At 49.3% G+C, this 15,120-nt stretch overlaps 2 protein-coding genes across 2 annotated transcripts in view; one reads left to right on the plus strand and one right to left on the minus strand.

Moving 5' to 3' along the window:
- The window catches only part of PRKAA2 (protein kinase, AMP-activated, alpha 2 catalytic subunit), a 40,005-nt gene extending 35,151 nt beyond the window's left edge, over positions 1–4,854 (minus strand). The window contains exon 1 of the mRNA XM_009884808.1: positions 4,818–4,854. Coding sequence (XP_009883110.1) covers positions 4,818–4,854 — 37 coding nt within the window. The remainder of the gene's footprint in view (positions 1–4,817) is intronic.
- Positions 4,853–15,120, plus strand: part of PPAP2B (phosphatidic acid phosphatase type 2B) — a 57,419-nt gene continuing 47,151 nt past the window's right edge. The window contains exon 1 of the mRNA XM_009884809.1: positions 4,853–4,901. Within this exon, the coding sequence (XP_009883111.1) occupies positions 4,853–4,901 (49 nt within the window). The remainder of the gene's footprint in view (positions 4,902–15,120) is intronic.

A 15,120-nucleotide genomic window follows, 5' to 3' on the forward strand; every position in this document is an offset into this window, starting at 1 on the left:
ACATGCAACATCAAGAAGCTCTTTGCTCAGAGGGGCTTTGAACGAGACTGTTGTATTGATTTGTTAAACCAGAGCCTGTGTTTTATCGGCAACGCGTACATCAAGTGGCGTTGCGCACAACAAATATATTTACAGCTTCTAGCAGGAAAAGTGGCCCCGTTTCAGTGAGGTGCTTCTGCAGGCTGGTTGTCGTGAAAGAACGAAAAGAGGGAGTCTTTTTTTTTCTTTGTAAATGGGGAATGATGGTGTGGGTCTATGAGAAGAAGATTCAGCTCATTTCAAACTGGAGGGAAGCTGGTTTGCTCCTGATTCACAGTGATTCATGAGCTGTCACGCGTCAAGAGACAGATCCAGCCTGGCTCTGACAACATGCGTGACCTGAGCGGTCTTCTAAAACAGCAGTGCCACCAGGCAGGGTGAGGCAGAAAGGACCAGGAGGGGAAGCTGGACTGCACCTCCAGGAGGGGACAGCCCATTGCATTGCTGTGCAGCAACGGCGGCAAGATGTTTGTCTCAGGGGGGAAAATCAAATGAACAAATAACTGAGGCTGTTGGCATGGGGGTTATCCAATGCTTGCTCCAGCATGGCCTCAGCCAGCGCCCAAGGGAGACAGGGCATCACTTAGGGGTCTGCAGGCTGCCTTGGGACCATGTTCAAAGGGGGAGAGAATTCTGAAGAGTAGGTCCAGCTAGAACAACCTTTAGCTCTTCTCCTGTGCCCTCGGACTGGGGATTTCATCCATGCCCTATAGAGACCACGTTTGCATTCAGATATAACTGGTGAGACTGTCCTTGCCCTGTTATTTTCCTGCCCAACATGGCTGTACAGACCCACTGCTCAAAGGACAGCAAGCTGGGATGTTTCTTTCGGACAGATTTTGCTTCATTTTATCATAAAACAACACCTAATCAATTTAAGATGAGGTTTACTATGACAGGTCTAAATCAAAATGAAGTCCTGCCACCCTTCTGTACGGGTTCACCTTATGTTAAACTTTGGCAGTTGTCCCAAGTGCGGGATCTCCTGTTCCTGATGTGTTGAATGATGTTGCCCAACATCATTCAAGCATCTTCTGCTGGGTGGGAGCTCTGTTCTCCCTCAGATGGGGGCTTATATGAAAGATGGGGAAAGACTTTTTAGTAGGGCCTGTAACAATACAACAAGGAGTAATGGCTTTAAAATAAAAGAGGGTACATTCAGACTAGATATAAGGAAGAAATTTTTTACGATGATGGTGGTGAAACACTGGCACAGGTTGCCCAGGTTGGTCGTAGATGCCCCATCCCCAGAAACGCTCAAGGTCAGGTTGGACGGGGCTCTGAGCAACTTGATCTAGTTGAAGATGTCCCTGCTCATTGCAGGGGGATTGGACAAGATGACACTGAAAGGTCCCTTCCAACCCAAACTGTTGTGTGACAGCCATGTGTTTTGGGCCTTATTTAACTTCTTTCTGTCCTGCAGAATAGCAGTATTGAAATGGGGGAGGAAAGCGTGCACATGGGGCTGTTTGTAGTATGTTGAAGAAACCAGGTAGAGTGTAAATAGCATCTTTGATCAAACTTTGAGCTGAGTATCGCTCAGAAAGCCCAACACAAACTCCCCTCCTCTGGGTGGAAGGATGAGGCAGCCCCCTTCCTTGCGTCCTGATGGCTGTTTGTCCATGCAGCACTCTCTCCAGGTACTCTTTCTCACCTCAGGCCAGGAGTAATTGCAGTTATTTCACAGGCAGCACCATCCAATGGGTTTTCTTAACTACACAGCAGGGATGGGCCTGATCTGACTAAGATCAGTTGAGTAGGTATGTTCTTCCCACATTAAAGTCAATTCACTTTGGATGGGTATGAGTGAGAGCAAAATTGAGCCCAGTTTGTCTTCTCTGTGAATTGGTTCATGTTGGCTGAGTTTGAGTCTCACGTCTTTCCTCCAGGCAGAGTCTCCCGTACGCGTGAAGGCCAGGCTTACACGGGGCCATTAGAGCAGGGGAAGGGCTTTGATCTCAAAATTGCACCATTTGAAATGGCAGATGAAAAAGAGGAATTAATAAAACAGCAAGCAAGCCTGCAAGTGAATCATTTTAGCCTCTCCCACAGCAGGCTCCGTCCCAGTGCCTCTGAAATGGGAGCACGACTCCAGCAGGAGCCATGCATTACCCCAAGGGTACCGAGATGCAATGCTCCTGATGGCCTTGTTGCAGCAAGAGCAAGGATGTGCCACCTTTGGGAGGGGGAGATGCCAGCAGGGGGCAGAGGAAAGCAGGATTAGCTGTGGATGGGAGCGCAGCACGGCTCTGGGAGAGAGGTGGAGATGGGGAGCTGGGAGCCAGAGCAGGAGGCTTTGGAGGAGCAGGTCTGCACAGACTCCGCCGCTTTTGCCCCAAGCTGGATGCGTGCTGTAGAGCTGCTTTGGCGTGGCGCGGTGCCCAGGCAAATTGGGCTCGCTTCGCACTGCAACGCTGCTCCGCAGCTTCCAAACCAGACCTGACTTGCACCCTGCCAGCTCCCAGCAGGAGCGGAGCAGCCTGAGCCTGGTGAATAGACATGCCCTGAGGATATGTCTACATTGCAGTGCAGAGGTGAGACCTGGGCTTGGTGAGACAGACCTGAGCTAGCTCTTGGGAGCTGTGGGGTTGCGATGCACCGGGGGCAAGTGGGGTGTGCGTCCCTGGGGTCTGGGAAAGGGAGTGCGGAGGAGGAGAGAGGTTTCCAGCCTCGGCGAGTCTCATGAAACTTCTGAGGATGGAGGCTGGGTGGTGGAAAGACTTCATGGGCTAGCATGTGCTGTGCTTACCTGTGGGATGGCCATTCCCTAGACGTCATGCAGTAAAATCATGACCAGCAGCACAGGGGAGCGGACAAAGCGGTAGTGCTGGAGTCTGGGGGAAATACATTGCCATCTTCCTCAGGATGCATGAATCTCAGGGTTTGACTGAGGATCCTCAGCCCCGTACCCTGGAACTGGGACAAGCCCCAACCCTTCAGTCAGGCGGTTCACCTCCTGGAGACCAAAACCATCTCCACAGGGTGTGAGAGGAGACAAGGGGTGCGGCATTCAGTGGGTGCCCAGCTGTGGGGCAAGGGTGCACGGGTATGAGTGGCTGCAGGTTGTGCAAATGCTCTAAGCTCTGTATGTATGAGGACATATAACAAGAAAAGAGTAAAAATAGTAGAAACAAGTAAAACTAGCTTCTGGTGAGAAGAATACAAAGAGGTTGATTGAAAGAAGTTGCAATGCATGTGAAACTTTAGGGTTGTTTTTCCTTCTGCGTGCCTTATATTCTGGTTGCAAGTTGTATTTCTGTATTTCTTCAATGCCAGACTATTTTCTACCTGTTTTCCCTCTACCCACCCTGCACCTCGTGTAATCCATGAAGAAAGGTCTTATGTTTGAATTCACCATGTTGGCTCCTGAAAATCTACCCAAGGTTTCCCTCAAAAGCAGGAGGACAGCCCTGCATGGGATCCATGCTGCCCACTGAAGAGGTGGATGTATACTTATGAGCCATTTTGGTTCGCTTTACAGTCAAATGAGGAGAAATAGGCACTTCCCACCCTGTGGCAGCCCTCTCTTATAAAGCACTGCAAGGAAAGATTTTCTTTCCACTGATTGGAAAAAGATTTTAGGTGGCTCCAGCAGATGTTATCCTCTGAAGGAGTCCCACCTCCTGAATCTGTGCTGCTGTATCTTTGCTTATTCCTGAAATTATACAATATTATAGGGACAAAAAAAAAAAAAAGAGGTGGAGAAGGAAATGGTTGGAAGAAGCTTTATCAACCCAAATCACAGGTGATTTTTCAGTGAGGTCTTGGGAAATACAGCCTGGTGTGAGCAAGCAGCTTAAAGCCAGAAAGGTGGCTGCAGCCCCTGGAAGAAGAGCAGGGGACATCTCCCTCCCCAACAGCTCCCAGCACCTGCGAGACTTCTCCGCTCTCAGCATTGAGCACTAGATGGCATCCAAGGGGGGAATTTGGGCCCACAAATCCAGTCCTGGGCTCTGAAATGGTAATTGCAGCTGGATCAAAAAAAAAGATGATCTCATCTGGATGGGGGAAAAAAACCCGAAGGGCCAAGAAGGTGGGCTTTTTCCAGCTCCTGTTTCCATCCTGTTGGGGTACAGCTCGCTCCAAGGTCTGCTCCACCATCTCAGCTGAGTGCTGGGCCGCAGGGGCAGGACAATAACGCAAGGGGATGAAGAGCAAAGGCGTAGTGCACAAGACAAGGTGCATTAAAGCCTGCGTGGCTGTGTTTGCCCGCATCCTCTTTTCCCCCTGAATGCTGCCAGCCTCCTGGGCGCTTGGATGGGCAGCACACTGCGTATGTTGCCGTCTGTCCATGCGCCATCCCTTGGCGTCCCCTAAGGTGTGCAGCCTGGGGACAGCTAGAGCTGACTGGAAATGCGGCTGCTCTGAGCTGGAAAACATTTCCTAATGAGGGAATTACTTTTGCTTCATCCACCTTGTTTTCTAAATAAGCCAAGTTGTCCCTAGGCCGTTAATGGGCTTTGGAAGAAAGTTAGAAGGGACGGCTCTTGCTCGAGTGATTTTTCCTTCCCTTTCCCTTGAAGGTGTCTTTCTGCTGGCGTGGGATGAGGAAGGGGAGTGTTCAGCATCTCTCCCTGTCCCATGTCTGTGCCCTCCTGGGATGGAGCCTTCAACTTCAGCTCCAGGCAGGATTAGCACCCCCCAGCATGGGTATCAAAATATTTGCTTTAATCACCTCTCAAACAAGCAGTGACAATGAAGAAGCTCCTTGGGAGAGGCAGCTGCGCTTGTCCCCATGGCTGAGCCCCGGTTTGGTGCGTGGGGCCCGTAGCCAGCACCTGAGCTGGGCTTCGAAGGCACTGACGTGTACGGCATGGAGGTGCAGGCAAAGGCGCGAGGAGCCAGACGGGATGCCAAAATGAGTAAGTGGCCGTGGGCGGCTGCCTGGGGCTGCAGGAGCCACGGGAGGGACACGACACTCCCTCCCTGCCTTGTTTGCACGCTGCAGGTGACCTTGAGTTTAACAGCTTAATGAGCGCTGTGCAATTACAGGTGTCATTTGCATGTGCCCTGTCCCTGGTTAGGAGGATACTGAGTTGGAGGTCCCGGTGCGTGTTGGAGGTGACTCTCTCCTGAGCCTTTTCACGTTCTCTCTAGATGAGCAGAGGGGTCTCAGGGCTGCAGCATCCCCTCCAGCGCAGCCCCGCTGCCCTGCCTGCGCAGGCAGCAGCCAGGCAGACGGCGGCAGCAGGCAGGAGCTGCCCTGACCTTATCAGAGAGCGAGTATCTGCAGCACCCCGCCTCGCCGCCCCCACAGCCCTGCGAGGGAGAAAGGATGGGGGCAGCCGCTCGATTTCCCCGCTTGCTTAATCACAGGCATTCACTCCTGGGCGTAAATTTGTCTTGCGATTCGCGTGACAGGCGGGGAAGGAGCTGTCGGGGTTCGGCGGTTGCTTCACTGCCTGGAGATCCGGCACCGACATGAGCTGGGTCTCATCACCACCCAGAAACCATTTTCCCTCTGAAACACCTTTGTGCTTACGCCTTCTTTTTTTTAAAAAAAAATTTTTTTTCTTTTCTCTTTTGTGTTTTTCTGGTGTGGCTACAGCTCCAGGCAGGGACGCAGGAGGGCTTTATCGAGGTTCGGTTGGAGTTTGAAAATAGTTTTCTTCCCAAAAGTATATGTACCTACAAGAAATAGCTTCAACCCAAGCCCTGGGTAGGCCAGAGTTACTACAGACTGCTGTTTGTGTGCCCGTTTCTTTTACCTGCAATTATGGGGAAATTGCCATCGTGTAAGCAGCAGCTGTATGAATAGCTTTATTATTTATTATTATTAGACCTAGATGTGTATTTTTCTTGAGATCATATCTGCACCAGAAGGCACAGTAATAATAGCCTTTTAGACTGGCCAGGTTTAATTTCTACGGACCGTGAAACTTTTAAAGCAAGGTGCTGTTTATTGTGCTTTTTTTTTTATTTTATTTTTTTAAATCAATGGTATCGAGCAGACGGTCACAGCAGAGAGACCTCTGTGTTGTCCAGGCTGAGTTCTTGTAAGGGCAGGCGGTCATGTTGTGCTCGCTCTCCTCAGCTGGCATCAGCAAAAGGGTCTCTTGTTACCGCCTGGTGCCAAGCTATTTTAGGAAGCAGGATTCCCCTTTTATGGACTTATTTTTCATGTGAGTTTAACTACTGAGCTCATTTGCACTTCTTTTTTTTTTCTGTTTTGGTCTCTTCCACCTCTTGCCTTCAGGTAGGGTGAGTAATCCAGAGAGCAGCAGCTTCTCAACTTCCAACAGCAAGGTGCTACCTCAGTATGGAAAACATGATGAAGAATGGGTCAAAAAATAGGAAAATAACATACTTGGGACCATTTCATTGAAGTCCCATAGGAAAGAGTAGAATCAGGGCTGGGTTCCTTAATGCACATCGTGATCTACAGGTATTTTTTGGGCCGATTGTTGGGTGCTTGTGTCCATGCAGTCGCAGAGCCACCCAGACTGCTGTCTCTGAGAAGGAGATGAAACAAAACGGAAGGGAAAGGGTGCCTTGTCAGACTTGTGTGATTTGTGCTTTTGGTGTCGGGTTTGGCACCCTAAAAGTCACCTCATGGTTGTTTTTTTCCTTCGCTTTCCAAACAGCTGGTGGTGGCTTCGCTAAGAGCAGAAGGGCTGTGTGTGTGTCTGGGGAAAGGCGGGCAGCCCAGGGCAGCTAAAATGAGAATCATAGAACCACGGAATTGTTTAGGTTGGAAGGGACCTTAAAAATCATCTAGTTCCAACTCCCCTGCCATAGGCAGGGACATCTCCCACCATCCCAGGTTGCTCAAAGCCCCATCCAGCCTGGCGTCGAACATCTCCAGGGATGGGGCTTCCACAACTTCTCTGGGGAACCTCATCCAGTGCCTCACCACCCTCAGAGTGAAAAATTTCTTACTGATATCTAATCTAAATCTACTTTCTTCCAGTTTGGAGCCATTCCGCCTCATTCTATCACTACATTCCCCTGTAAAAAGTCCCTCCCCAGCTCTCCTGCGGGCCCCCTTCAGGTACTGGAAGGCCTCTATAAGGTCTCCCCGGAACCTTCTCTTCTCCAGGCTGAACAACCCCAACTCTCTCAGCCTGGCCTCACAGGAGAGGTGCTCCAGCCCTCAAATCATCTTTGTGGCCCTCCTCTGGACTCGCTCCAACAGGTCCATGTCTTTGCTCTGTTGGGGGCTCCAGCACAGGAGCGGCGTTTGGAGAATGCATAGGAAAAGCAATTGAGAACTCAAAATGCATCACTTTGCAGGGTCTTTTTCTTTCATTTTTCAATCTCAGTATTTCAAAACAATCTCAGGGTTTTGAAACAGAAGGATTTTGATATTTACTATTTGGGGTTGGCAGTACTGGATAAAGGAGATAGATAAAGGAGCCCATGACGGAGCACATGAGCTATTTGCGATCTATTGTGCAACAGCTGTCAGTGAACCTGTGTCTTTGTGTGTTTAAAGTGTATTTCCTGACATTTACTGGCAATTTTAAAGGGATTTCTATTTCATAATCCCTGGTTCAGCGCAAATTTGCAGATTTTGAAGATCAGAAGAGACCATTAATGCCATAGTCTGAGGCTCTGGGTGGTTTAAGCCACCTAACTTTATCCTCTGCTGTACTGAGCCCAATACTTCGTGTTCAGCTACAGCATGTCTTCTATAAAGGCATGATAAGAAGGTGGAAAGAGCAACCACGAACGCAATGGTTTGTTCCAAGATTTGATCATTATCACTATTTAAAATAAAACGGATATTTTACTTCTCATTTTAATTTGTCTGCCTTTGGCTAGAAGAAGAATTTATGTCCAAACATTCATGTAAAAGCAAATACATATTTTTTAGCCCTTTCAGAATAAAGCAAAAGATAAGCTAGATACATATTGCAGTGAATCTGTGTAGCTTTACAGAGAAAATAGCATCCTTCTAGTGGTTTGATGCCGTAGTCTGCAAGGCAGCTCGCATGCGTTTGGAAAGTCATTTGAGCTGTATTAAGGTCAATATCATAACTTGAACATTTTTTTCTTTGACTGGCTTTTCTTCTTTATAGACATTTCTTCAGCCTTTTGAAATCCAATGTCCCAAGCAAAATTGAACTGGCACAGAAAAGTGAAGTGGGAAGGGAGGGTTGTGCACTTAAGGGGGAAAAAACAAAAGGCATTTAACTGGAAATTTGTGTGTGACAAATGGGAGTGGGGCTGGCTTGACCCCTTCTGGCTATTAAAAGGCTGTATTGCAAGATAATTTGGGAAAATATTGTAGCTAGACAGAGGGTGTGAACCAAACGGTTCATACCGAGTCAGTAATTTAAGTGCTGCAGTTTTGTAATGTGCTACTAAACCAAACCGTGGATCCCACCACTCCTGAGTTTTTGGGGCCTGGCTCTTATCACAGTATCAAACAGCCTGTGTGAAAGTAGTCAGAAGACAAACAAGGGAGAAAAAAAAAATAAAATCCTTTTCAGAGCGATAAAACCATCTTCTGTTGTTAAGGTTGCCGTTTTTGGCAAGACTTTCAAAGAAAACAGTATCGAGGTTCTCTCGATGAATAGGAACATTAATATATTAGGTATGTATTATGTAAATCCATACTCCAGTGGAGTGCTAGATAAGATAAATGGGAGCAAAGAGTGGGCTTTGAAGGCTGTTGGTGAGATTTCTCTGTGTGTGTGCTGTGCCCCTTGAAGGCTCGGGGCAGAACTTGCAGCCCATGGGGATGTTGAGGTCCTGCAGCCCCCTCCTGCTCCTGATGCTCCTGCAGCATCACCATCTAAATTTTGTCACCCTGCGGTACAACCTTGCTCAGATCACAGCGCTGCAGTGTTACCCCTGAAAAAACTCTTTTTCTCCCCATTTTTGTCACGTGGGGTTCCTTCGCCGTTTCAGTGCAGGTGGAGGAAAGCTCCTCCATGGCAGAAGGGGGCTGTGCAGCCCCTCTACACCCCCCTGGGCGTTGTATGGCATGGAGGGATGGATGGGGTTGCAGCAAACCCAATTTGTGTGCTGAAGCAAATATTTGGGGAGAGTCCAGCTTGGCTTTTGCAAACACGTTTAAATACTTCAGGATCGCTGACAATGAATTATCGGGATAGAGACTTGAGAGCAGATAAGCCCGGGGACTTGTGCATTGTATACAAATACACGGCCTGATCCTCGCATCTCACGTGAGGCGGCAGCGAGAGGGATTTTGGAGCTCTTCCCCGGCCCATCTCCATTTCCATGTCATGTAGTTGTGCAAGACGGGATTGACAGAGGGACCCCCACACGTGGGGCCACGTGCTTCACTTCCTTCTTGCGCTGCTTCATCTCTTGACAAGCCCCACCGGTGCTCCATATGTATTTTGCTTAAGTTGCCTTTCCAAAGCCTCTCCCTGCTTCCACCACTGACGCGCCCAGACCCCTCCAGTATCGACCCATCAGAGCAGCGTCTTGGCTCACGTTCAGGAGATGCCAAGCCCATGCACGTCGCCTTCCAGGCGGCTCCTCGGCTCAACATCGCCTCTCCCACTGCCCCACGGTGCCGGTGGCCAGCCACGCACCTGCCCCATCGTCACCCATCATCAGGGGCTTCACGCTTTGAAGGCGATGCCAAAAGTTATCGGGTGGCCTATAAAATGGTTTAGTATAGACGTGGAAAAAGTTTTTTTTTTTTTCTTTCACTTTTCATTTGGGTGCTGAACATTTTCAACGGGGTTACTGAGATAGTTTGCAAAATCAATCCAGGTTGAAAAAATGCAGGTGGACCTGTTTACATTATAAACCGCAAATGTTTGTATCCTGCAACAAACATCTGGGAAGTGTCCAGGCCAGACATTACAAACGTGTTAACTACCCCGAGTTAACCGGTAATCAATTCGGGGCTAAAAACTCGAGTGTGGACCTTTCCTCTGAGACTGCTGTTTATAACGGGGCTTTCATTTAGATCCTGACCTAGAAGCGTAATTAAACCATGGCACATTCTTGACTTTCAAACAAACTTCTGGGAGCTCGCCAGCGCAGAGCACAGACCCAGGTTTTACCAGGTTTGAAACGAGCGGCGATATACCACCTCTTTCATTAACTGTTGTTGACGGTGAAAATGCCTGCCCGGTAGAAATTGTGAATTATACACACAGCCCTTTAAGGCTCTGCTAATAAACACATGAAAGGATTTGAGGGAACTATATGAAAATACTGGTCTATTGAAATCCTTTTTAATGCCACCAGTTGGGGCGGTGTATTATTCAGGGCCGGAATTTCTAATAATTACCGTGCGTCTTTTGTAACTAAGATGCTGCTTTTGATTTTTGCAGTCCAATTTTGCTCCAGTTTCTCCATCAATACTGGGCTGTGTGACCAAGGCAGTGGGAACCCATAGCCATGACCTGCTAGAGCGGCTTTGACGGAGCTGAAGGGTTTGGTTTTTCCAAGTAAATGCCAAGGAAGGGCAGTAGATGGTGCTGTTATTCTCTTTTTTGAGGACAGGGACGGCGGACTGAAGACAGAGGCACAACTAAGACTATATACAAGGTGTTACCAGTCCCCAGTGGCCCCAAATCATAAATCAGGCTCCTTCGAATGGTGGGATTTGGCCTTCAGAAAATCTGCAGATTAAATCAAAAGGCGTCCTTTTCTACAGCGTGTGCATTTTGATCTTTCAGATGAGATTTGGAGGTCACAGTTTCAAGCCTTTTGTCGTAATCATGTCATTTGAAATTTATCTTTTTTTTTTTTTTTTTTTTCCCTCTTTGTAATAATGTGAAGTGGAATCCTCTAATCATGTCAGGAGCCAGCGAGATTTAGGGGAACTAAATTAAATTAAGGAGAAACACCAGGATTGTGAAACTTGGCAGTAGTACGGAAGCTGGTTTCAAAACAGACTGGACTTGGAGGTTGTTGGCAAATCGAGTGCATCTGACCCCGAGTGATTTGGGGTGTCAGGAACGGGTCTGTGACCACAGAGCTTCCTACCCCGTGGGTCAGCGAGGCACATGCCCGAGGGATGACCCTCCTGGCCTGCATCAATCTGGATACCCGGTTTCCTGAACAGCAGCAAACGCTGTATCAGGATGACATTTATCAGCTATTTTTTTTTATATGACCCGAAGATTTATAAGGCTTGATTCTTCCCAGTGGCATTGGAGAGGGCAGAATCGGGGGCCCCATTGGATTTCACTTTTATTTGCCTCTCTCCGCAACAACAGGTCTAAGTCCAGCCTTAGCAAACATTTCTTAACGGGACGGCAAAGGTTGCGCAGGTTGGACATCCCGGCGCCGGTGAAGGTGGCCAGCGTGCCAAAGCAGGTGGGGGCCACAGCAGCTCTCCTGCCCTTCGCCTCCTCCTGCCGTGGGGTGGGCTTGGCAGTGCCCCCAGCTCCCTCCCGCCACCCGCAGCCCCTCTCGCCGCATCTTCTCCAGCAGCAGCTGATGGTGCTAAAAATAGGCTGGAAGAGGGTAGTGGTGGTTCAGCTTTGGACTTCCCAGCAGTTTACTGGTATTTTGGCCTCGTGACTCCAGTTTAGGCCACCTGATGTGCAGCACGTAACTTTGCTCTGATTTCCCCCTTCGGTGGGGAACAATCTCAGATAACGAACGGATAACAATCGGCGGACTGAGCACAGCTCACTTTCTTATTTTAAGATTGCTGTAGCCATGGTCATTAACGGCTCCAAGAAATACAATAGGCAGGGCCTGGTCCCTGCTGCATGTCCCCTCTCCAGAAGAGCTGCTGCCAAACCCTCCCCCGTGATGGAAAAGCAAAGTCGCTCCTCTATGAACCCCCCGCTGCAGGTTGGAGGGGGCAGCGGTGGTTTGGCGCCGGGCTGTGCGGCGAAACGAGCGTGCAGCCACGCACACTTTATAGACATCAAACAGCTCTGCAACCTCATTCGTGTTTGCAGTGCATCAGGAAGAGCGTCTCTACTTTTGGAAGTGGAGCGGCCCGGAGCGCCATGGCCGCATCCCGCGCGGCCGAGGGGCAGCCCCGGGAGCGGGGGGTCCATGCCGAGGAAGGGCAGTGCTGCTTGCCGGGCTGTCGCTGCGCCCCAGCGGTAATGCCGGACTAATGAAACACGTCGTAGGGACTAATTAAAGTTGTGCCGGGCAAAGGGGAGCGGGGTGGGATAAGCGGGAGTGTAAGGGCAGGCTACAGACCCACTCCCCGCTCCAGCAAATAGTTATTTTACATTAAATAACGCGTGGGATAAACTACTTCCATGAGCCTCAGAGCAGAAAGTGGAGCTGCCTCCCTTTCCTTCTCTCTCCCCAAGCCCACCCTGTGTACCAGGTGGAAACACGAGCTCTCGAAAGACTCCTCTTTCCCCAAACATGACCTTACTGTCCTCCTCGGACACACTCTTCTATGGACGATAGAGGAAAAGTAAAAGCAGGAACTATTTTACTTTTTTTTTTTTTTTTTTGACAGAAGTGATACCCTTTGGCCTGGATCATGATGACTGGTCATGCTGGATGAGGAAGAGCTTCTTCAATTTTAAGTGATTGCAATGTAATGAGCAGGTTTCCGTGTAGCCACATCCCACACATAGAAAGGTGTGAGGGGCAGCATCCCATTCCGGCCCCTTTTCCCGCTCCAGGAGTAGTCTTAAAGAGCTTCTTCTTTTAAAATGACAAGATGGAAGGAATAAAATGCAATTCCTGTTTTAATATTGGGGGGCTCTGAAATATGCCTATTAACGTTTAAATCTGGGCAAGAGCAAGTGTTAATGCAAAAGTTTTATCTTCCCAGAGATTATATCGGTGCCGCATTCCCTGTTCACCGGGGGTCTGGTCCAGCTGAGATGGGAAGGTGGTAAAAATGTTGTGGGATCAGTCGGTCTCCAAAAATGCGGAGCAAAATTCACTGGTAACGTAAACTCCATGGGTTCAGTTAGTCTATAGAAAGAAAAACCTCAGTCCATAAGTGGGAGTTTAGAGTCTGACTGAAAGGAAAAGCTGAGCCCTAAAAGGACAGCTGTTGCATGGTATTCAATAATTGCATTTATGAATAAACAATTAATTATTACCAATGAATCTCTTGCATATTTTTGACAACGGCACAGAAGCTGCTTTTTGGTGCTGCTGACTTACCCATTGTCAAGTGCGAACTGAGCAATTGTAGTGGCTGCTCCCTTAAGAAATTGTCCAAGATTCAGACTTATTTGTGCCCCCGTGGTTTACATCAATTAACAGTGCAATCTTTTTGTTATGAAAATGAAAAGATTAGTAGCCTGAAGGGTCTTGTAAATGCAAATATAAAACTATAATTTCTATTTCCCTTTAAGTAGAAGAAAGGCCCTTTTTGGTTTGTTTGTTTGCTGTTACAATGACAGGTCTTTTTTTTCTTTTTTTTTCTTTTTTTTTCTTTCCTTTCCTCGCTGTAAACTCAAAATTGAATTTAACCCAGGGAATTGGAACGAGGATCATTTGCAATCAGCAGATTTGGGGATGCGGGGAGGCTGAAGCCAGCTGCCGAAAGCCGTGGGCTCGTCTTGCAAGGGCCAGGCTCTGCGGGCTGCGGGGAAGGGTGGCTGAAGGGTGGCTGGGTGGGCAGCGTTCCCGTGGCTGGCTCGGGGCTGGCCCCCACGGCTTGGGGTGGGAGGGGGGAATTCCCACGTGAGGATTCTTTCCGCTCGCTCCAGGCATCCGAGGAGCCTAAATTAGGCACCCACACCTCTGCCACGGTCAGGGGAAAGAGAGAGAGACCTTGAGATGTGTCCTCCAGAGGCAGCTCGGCCCCCCGGATGGGTGACGGTCACCGCAGGGTACCATATTGGGTCAAAACTGATGGTTTTGCACTCACCGCCTTGTGGCGGTATGGTGCAAAGGAGAGCCATCTCCTCGAAAGTAAGGTGGCACCTGAGTGCATGTCACAGAGGCGCAATAAAAGAATTGGAGGAAAGTCCACGGTCTGTTTTCCCCTTTCTTTTTACACCGCACATATAAAAGTAAAATATGAAAACAGCCGCTTTGCTTTCTTCCTCCCAGGCTGGCCCCAGTATGCCCAGGTATGTGTCTAAACAGATTCCTGGAAAACCTGCCCTTGCCGAGGCGCAATCTCTCGCGCTTGGGTTGTAGTCTGCAGCTCCATGAAAAGCAGCAGGGAAGCGTGTCCTTGCTGGGGGGGTCCTGCCTGCCCTCCCTGCCTGCCTGCCTGCCTCTGCAGGCAGGGAAACACCAGGGATGCGGCAGGATATGTGCCTCGGTGCAGGATTTGGCCCGGCGGTGGTTTGCCAGCACACAGACGGAAGGCTGAGGTCAGATACAAGACCAAAAAAAAAAAAAGAAAAGCGGTTAGATGCTGTCCTGAGCAGTTTCCTTGGGTAACACACACTCTTCCCACCACCTGCACCCCCAACCGCCCTGCTCGGAGCAGCAGTTCAAAATTCACCATCACCATCCCGCCAGCCTGAATTCCTAGGAAGCCTTTTGTTTAATTCCTTGGTGATTTTGAATTAGACCAAAGGGGCGATTACCCAACATAATAATCCCTCACTCAACTCCAAACACTCATTTTAGGAAGGTGGTGTTGCTGGTGCAGGAGGGTGAAGCTGCTATGGCTTGGTGGCGATACCCAGTGGGTGGCATGGCCAAACCCATCCTTCAGCCCTGAGCAGACCGGGCAGGATCTGGCTCTGCCTTGGTGGCCCCGTTGGGGTCTTCCGGGCACTGGGATCTGTGGGTACCACACACACCGTGTCCCCTCGCAAAGTGTCTGTCTCAACACATGGAGCAGAGCTGGAGGGCAGGAAGAAAAAACAGGAAAAAATTGTATAAAGTCATTTATGACTAGTTTGCTCCCCTTCACACCGTTACCACCTTTCGGGAGTCCTTCAGCCTTGGATGGGCCGGTTGTTTTCCTCCCCCCCCCCCCCCCCAAAAAATTGTATAAAGTCATTTATGACTAGTTTGCTCCCCTTCACACCGTTACCACCTTTCGGGAGTCCTTCAGCCTTGGATGGGCCGGTTGTTTTCCTCCCCCCCCAACGGGGGAGGTGTTTCGTTTCCCCCCCCCCCTTTTCTTTTTTTTTTTTTTTTTTTTTTTTTTTTTTCCTAAGGGGTGGAAAGGACCTCGCGAAATAAAAGTGCAGAAACAAGCCGGTGGCTCCCAGAGCGGCCGGGGCGGGCGCGGCGGGA

Source organism: Charadrius vociferus, unplaced genomic scaffold (genome assembly GCF_000708025.1).
Source record: "Charadrius vociferus isolate BGI_N301 unplaced genomic scaffold, ASM70802v2 scaffold163, whole genome shotgun sequence".
Taxonomy (NCBI): Eukaryota; Metazoa; Chordata; class Aves; order Charadriiformes; family Charadriidae; genus Charadrius; species Charadrius vociferus.